Source organism: Anastrepha ludens, chromosome 6 (assembly GCF_028408465.1).
Source record: "Anastrepha ludens isolate Willacy chromosome 6, idAnaLude1.1, whole genome shotgun sequence".
Taxonomy (NCBI): domain Eukaryota; kingdom Metazoa; phylum Arthropoda; class Insecta; order Diptera; family Tephritidae; genus Anastrepha; species Anastrepha ludens.
Window position 1 is genome coordinate 27,944,175 of NC_071502.1, and position 7,666 is coordinate 27,951,840.

General features: G+C 42.2%; 1 protein-coding gene across 1 annotated transcript; it reads left to right on the plus strand.

Annotated features, from left to right (window-relative positions):
- The first annotated feature begins 3,418 nt into the window (after window positions 1-3,418).
- Window positions 3,419-7,459, plus strand: LOC128865992 (uncharacterized protein K02A2.6-like). The gene has a single exon (XM_054106442.1). It carries the CDS (start codon window positions 3,419-3,421, stop codon window positions 7,457-7,459), a length of 4,041 nt encoding a protein of 1,346 aa, XP_053962417.1.
- Window positions 7,460-7,666: the final 207 nt, after the last annotated feature.

The following is a 7,666-nucleotide window of genomic DNA, read 5'->3' on the forward strand; positions in this document are numbered from 1 at the left end:
TTTTAACAAAATAGCGTTTTTAATAATTATTTATTATTAGCTTATTTTTTAAATAACAATCGAATAACATTTCTTAAATATAAATTAATTACCACGGATGGGTTGGTGCGTGACTACCATTGGGAAGTCGCAGAGAGAACGTAGGTTCAAATCTGGGTGAAAGACCAAAATGAAGAAAACGTTTTTGCTAAGAGCGGTCGCCCCTCGGCGGGCAATGGCAAACCTCCGAGTGCATTTCTGCCATTAAAAAGCTCCTCACAGAAACGATTTGCCGTTCGGAGTCGGCTTGAAACTGTAGGTCCCTCCATTTGTGGAACAACATCAAGACGCACACTACAAATAGGAGGAGGAGCTCGGCCAAACACCCAAAAAGGGTGTACGCGTATATATATATATTCACCATTATTCACAATATTCACCATACTCACCATAAAATAATTAATTTGCTTTTAAAAGTAGAGATAACGAAGAAGAAAATATTATTTATGAGTGAATATTTATACGAGGGTATACTAGTCTCAGAGAGATGTCACCACTGGCGCGTATCGAGCCTACATTTAGTTAGTACTATCGCTTGGAAAAATATGTTTGAGTTTTTCTTTGGTGTACTTCCGAAAAAAAATTTCTAAAATATAAAATAAAAATAAAATTATTAGATTTCTCAAAGTATGTTCACATTTCTATCAATCATACGCATTTTTCACGCAATCGCACCGATTATTTGAACCTTTTGTACGCTGTAGTAATCGGCAATATTCTCCAATTCAAAATGTTAAAATTGCTGTGAAAATGTCAATTTAAATAAAAATCGCCACTGCCAAAAGAAGCGAACGTATTTTTGCCGATCCAGTGGCATAGGTAGGCACTGGAAGATAAGACTTCATCAACTTGTATTGGGTGAAAAATAATCGATATTCTTATCAACAGGTCAGTAGACAAGAAACCATTCCATGCGTTCGGTCTGTGCGTTAGAAACGTGACAGTCAAGATTTTACATAGAATTTGTTATCAAAACACTTTAACACATACATAAAAAAATTAATTTTACGTATAATATATACAGGCATTGTCATATTGGAATAAGTGGCAAGGAGCCGCTTTCTGCAATAGCAAAGTAATTCAAGTACAGTACCTGGCCATTGAATTACGACCGATGGCATTTTTTCTGAAAACTTCAAATATCAGGTAAAATTTTCAATCTAATTTGGGCTTTTCCAAATAAAAAAGGTTTTAAGGGGTTTTAACCTGTTCTTAGATGTTTTTAATAATTTCCGGTCAATTGGCCTGCGACGATTAGAAAAGGATAAGTTTTTTTGCTTATATGTAAAAAGTTAAGAGTGCAAGTGCCAGTGCGAATTAATTCGATCTTGTGTGAAGAGCATAAAAAAAACTAATTGAGATCGTCTGAAAAGCGAATATTCATATATCTAAAATATAACAACAGTAAGTACAAAATATACATATCTTTTGAATTTGTCACGTGGATTATAATTTTTTTTAATTTATCCAGTTTTTTTTTAGAAAATTGGCTGAAAGTCGGATTTGACATCGGGACAAAAGCAACAAATTGCAGTTCTTTTGAAAGCCAAGAAGAAACGGAGCTATGCAGACATAGCAAGAACCGTTGGAATATCTAAGGCGTCTGTGGTAAATGTTGCCAAAAAGTTGAAAAATACCAACAACATTTTAGCGGTAACTTCAAACAATCGCCAAAATTGTCGCCGCAAATTGAACGCATCACCTCAACCAGGCAGGATCACAAAACCGTCCAAACACTTGTCTGGAACAGAAATGCTTCAAGTCGGATGATTTTAAGAGAGGTTCAGGAATCTGGAGCAAATATTTCGGAAAGAACGTTACGACGATGCTTATACGAAAATGGAATTTTTTGCAGACGACCAGCAAAAAAGCCAAAACTGGCACCATGTATGCGAAATCGGCGGAAACTTTGGGCACAACTTCACAAAGACTTCAACGTGGAATATTGGAAAAAAGGGAGTTTAAAAAAACATTTTTTTTCTTTGTCAAATAGCAGTAAGAAGATGTGAATATCACACTTTTTTGTGGTTATGTTTTTCTTCTTACAGATCATCTTCAGCGATGAATGCCGATTGGAAGCGGTCACAAAAACACCAAATTTTGTTCGCAGAAGAGCCGGAGAACGATATTCTGAAGATTGTGTGCTTCCAAGGGTCAAGCCCTCTGTTCCTTTATGGACATAGAGGGAGCCTTCGATAACGCAAATGACAAATCCATGGAAACAGCACTCGAGAAAAGAGATGCAAACCCTATACTAACACATTGGATAAGCCAAATGCTTAATCAGATGATTATTAAAGCCTCGTTAGGCCAAGCTGAACTTAATGTAAAAACAGTAAAGGGATGTCCGCAAGGAGTTCTTTCTCCACTGCTATGGTCCCTACTGGTTGATGACTTGGTGCAGCACCTAAATAATAAGGGATTTATAACCATTGGTTATGCAGATGACATATCTGTTATAAGAAAAGGCAACCATGAAAGGGCACTAACAGACTTAATGCAAAATGCCTTGAACGCAACATGGGAATGGTGTAAAAAGGAGGGGCTGTCGATCAACCCTAACAAAACCACAATTATCCCATTCACAAGAAAAAGAAAGTTGGAGTTTCCTATATGGGAAATAAATGAAACAGTGATAGAACTAAAGGCAGAGGTCAAGTATCTAGGTTTAACCTTAGATAAAAAACTCACTTGAGAGTCACATATAAATAATATAACAAAAAAAGCCCCGAAATCTTTGTGGACAACCAAAAATTACTAGGGAGATCCTGGTGGTTAGACCAATCATACTATAGTAGGGCACTAGTATGGTGTAGCAAATCTATTCAAAAAACAGCGGTAACCAAACTGGGAAAAGTACAAAGGCTTGCTTGCCTATGCATCACAGGGGCTATGAGAACTACGCCAACAGCTGGCATGGAAGCTGTCATGTATGAGAAAAAGACAGACGTAATTGAGACACCGACCGAACAAGTTGTCCGCGGATTCCAATATTTTACACATACACTGCATACATATGTATACAAGAATTATACAGTTTCATTTTTAATAAATATCATACGTTCAATACATAACACTGGCGACGAGGATGGGATGTGTACAATAATATAATACATAATATAATAAAAACAACATACACATATACTATATGTACATACGTATTGCGCGTAAGTCACTCGAAAAGTGAAACAAAGCATATCGACAAAACCTACCGGCACACAACAACAAGGACATTGAATTTGCAGGAACCGTTTGCAAATACAAAAATGCACTGACATTCACACAACCTTGTGTTAAGTCGCCTTATTCGCAAAGAATATTTTGAAGTCATAAAAATTGGATCAGAAAAAAGTCGCAAGTCAGCTCTCGTTGAGAGCACATGGATCGTAACGGAAAACAAATAAAAAGTAGCGGTGATTCGCATTCCTCAACTGATAGCAGCACATTCACTGTGAAGACTGAACGAGTTATTTTGCAAGAGGTCAAACGAGTCAACATGGCTGGAGTTGGAAATTTGGAACCATTTGATTTAAATCATCCAAATAAATGGTCAACGTATATGGCGCGTTTCGATTTGTTCCTTCTGGCTAATGATGTACAAGAGGAAGGTCGTCAAAAGGCAGCATTCCTCACATTGGCCGGAGCGTCACTCTACGACCTCTTGGCATCATTGGCGTCACCAAAGCAGGTTAGTAATCTGAATCTTCCCGATATAAAAACGATTCTAACCAACCATTTTTCACCACGTCCATCCGAAATTGCGGCCTATTATCATTTTCACAAACGTGATCAATATCCGGACGAGTCTGTCAGTAATTACATAGCAGCATTGCGCACATTGGCAGTGGACTCCAACTTCGGTACGGCACTCGACCGCATGCTTCGCGACCGTTTTGTATGTGGCATGAAGGACGAAGGACTGCAGAAAGGCTTACTGGCAGAAAAGGATCTAACAGTGCAAAAGGTTATCGAACGTGCACTTTCGAATGAGGCAGCAGCCATCAGTGCTATGGCTATGAGGCACCCCAGTGAACCAGTTAATGTTGTCAACGACAATCGTTTTCGTACACGAACAAAAAACGCCGTCAACAGAAACCAGCAGCTGTCATGCAATGGTTGTGGTGGATCACACCCTCGTAAGCAGTGTCCATATCGTGAATCACTTTGCAACGCATGCGGAGTTAAGGGGCATCTGCAGCGAGCCTGCCGCAGCGCGTCGAATGTCAATTCACACAGAGCGTCTTCATCCAACTCAACAAATGCTCGTTCAGTTTCAATGCGGAAAAAATCATCTCGTCGAGAGAATGTCAATCAGATCACGCCCTTGGTCAATCAGAAGAAGTCGATCTCAGTTACGATTAATGGCAGCACATGTATTTTTGAAGTGGATTCTGGGTCGCCTGTGACCATCATGACGGAATCTACGTTCAATAGCGTCTGGTCCAACAGAAGGCCAGATCTTTCCAAGTGTGATTTGGATCTTAGCGATTACCAACGCAACCACATCCCAGTCAAGGGGATCATCGATGTGTCAATTTATTACAACCGCCGTAAAATTGACAACTTGCCGCTAATCATCGCAAACAGTGGTGGCTCTAATCTTGTTGGTTGCAACTGGTTCGATGCACTGGGCATACGTATAGAAGGAGTTTTTGCCGTCAACAGTGGTCTCAGCATCAAAGCCATTCTGAAGAAATACGATCATTTATTCTCAACAGATCTTGGTCGCTACACAGGACCACCAGTGTCTTTACAAATCGATTCGGCGGTGCCGCCCGTGAGACTGCCTCCACGCCGTATACCCTTCGCCATTAAGGGCCTCGTGGAAGAAGAAATCGATCGCTTATGTTGTCAAGGTATTTTGGAGCCTGTGGAATACTCCGATTGGGCAACGCCAATAGTGCCCGTGGTAAAGAAAGATGGTTCCATCTGTATATGCGGTGACTACAAATCGACGCTGAATAAGGCAATTAAGCCACACTGCCATCAAATTCCAGCCGTTAGCACGCTTTTGGCTTCGATTGAAGGTGGATCGATTTATGCAAAAATTGATTTGGCACAGGCATACCAACAGCTCGTGGTTGATGAGCGTTCATCACTCCTGCAAACCGTGTCAACGCATAAAGGCGCATTCAAGGTAACCAGGCTGCAGTTTGGCATCTCATCAGCACCCGGTATATTCCAAAGCTGCATCGAAAACGTTTTGCAAAACATTCCTGGCGTCTTGCCGTACTTTGATGACATCGTGGTCATGGGTAAATCGGAAGATGAGCTCGCAAACAGACTGGAACAAATATTTGTACGTTTCGACAAGGCCGGACTACGTTTGCGCAAGGACAAGTGCCAGTTTAGTGTGCCATCCATCGAATTTTTGGGGTTTAAACTGGACAATCTCGGTATACGACCCTCACATGACAAGATCAAGGCCATTCATGAAGCACCATCGCCAAAGGACAAGAAGCAACTCCAAGCGTTTCTGGGCTTACTCAACTTTTATCACGCCTTTTTACCCAACAAAGCAACAATCGCTGAGCCGCTTCACCGCTTGCTCGACAAAAGTGCTCGATGGACTTGGAAAGAGCAACACGAAACCGCTTTCAATACGCTTAAAAGGCTGATCGCATCAGATAATGTGCTTATCCATTACAATGAGAACTTGCCCTTAGTGCTCACTTGTGACGCATCGCCGTACGGACTCGGAGCAGTTCTCAGCCACCGGTTAGCAGACGGGTCGGAGAAACCCATTGCATTCTACTCAAGGACGCTGTCGAAGGCAGAACGAAATTACGCACAGATAGATAGGGAAGCAGTCGCCCTCGTCTCTGGAGTGAAGAAATTCCACAACTACTTATATGGCAAATTTTTTACGCTTGTCACCGATCACCGTCCACTCTTGGGAATTTTCACCACAACAAAACCGGTCCCCAACGTAATTTCGAACACAATGCTTCGTCGATCAATTTTTCTCAGCGCGTACAACTTCAATTTGGTACACCGCGCTGGTCTTAGAATGGGCAATGCAGACTTTTTGAGCCGTTGTCCAATGCTGTCTGAAGCAGAGTCTACGACGACCGAAGACATTCTCATGGTAGAAATATCGGCAAAACCAGTTGTCAGCGCGCAGCTGATTGCCTCTCAAACTTCTAAGGATCCGGAGCTCTCCAAAGTTTTCAACTGGGTGTTAAGGGGGTGGCCCAGCAAAATCAACCGCTCCGATAAGCTGTATCAATACTTTTGCCGTCGAACTGAACTCAGTGCAAATAGAGGATGTCTAGTTTGGGGAAACCGCGCTGTAATCCCGTCTACTCTTCGAGGGTATATTTTGAAAACTCTTCATGCACCACATCCTGGCATCGTCAAAATGAAGGCCGTTGCTCGAAGTTATGTTTGGTGGCCGAACATCGATGCGGAAATCGAACTCGTTGTGAAGAAATGCAGTTCATGTCAACAAAATCGCAACGATCAACCCCAAACAACAACGCACCACTGGGAATCTGCAAAACGTCCATGGTCCCGCCTGCATGTGGATTTCGCAGGTCCTTTTCGAGGCAAATTATTCTTCATACTCATCGACTCCTACTCTAAGTGGCTTGAAGTGGCCGTAGTTAATTCAACTACTTCAGCGGCCGCTATTAAGGTGTTACGCCAAATATTCGCCTCGCATGGGCTACCTGATGAGCTCGTGTCGGACAACGGAACAGCTTTCACATCTGAGGAGTTTAGGAACTTTATGAAGAACAATCTAATTCGACATATCCGTTCTGCACCGTTCCATCCCTCTACAAACGGGCAGGCGGAGCGAATGGTTCAAAGTACCAAAAATTATTTGAAGAAAGCAGAGCCTGGCATAAACATCGATCTCAGCCTGGCTAGATATTTGTTCAACCAACACACCACCCCGCACTCAACAACGAACCGCTCGCCTGCTGAGCTACTGTTCAATCGTGAGCTGAAAACTTATTTCGACAAAATTCAACCTCAAGAAATAGTTTACGGTAAGGTCACCGACCCTGTCAGTACTAAACCTTTTATTTCAGGCAGTCCAGTATGGGTTCGTAATCATTCGACGGGCCCGAGATGGATCGAGGGCCTGGTGGAAAATCAGACTGGGCCTATATCTTATGAGGTTCGGTTGAACGACTCTAGGGTCATCAAACGACATCAGGACCAGCTTCGTAGTCGGGTGGCATCAGAAGATTCCGACTGCGAAATACTGTCAACCGAAGACGTCGAAGCCAGCACAATCCAATCATCTGATGAAGTTGATTCAAGTACTTCTGGTCACGTCGTGGAGACTCAATCGCCAGGACCATCAACGAATCTACAGCCTGTCGCCTCGTCATCGCCAACACCGGAAGAACCGCGCAGATCGAAGCGCGAGCGACAGGCCCCACAATTCTACTCCGCCTCTGGGTGTTAAGGGGTGTCATGTATGAGAAAAAGACAGACGTAATTGAGACACCGACCGAACAAGTTGTCCGCGGATTCCAATATTTTACACATACACTGCATACATATGTATACAAGAATTATACAGTTTCATTTTTAATAAATATCATACGTTCAATACATAACAGAAGCACTCCTTAATCTCCCACCACTTCATATAGCAATCCAAGAGGAAGCA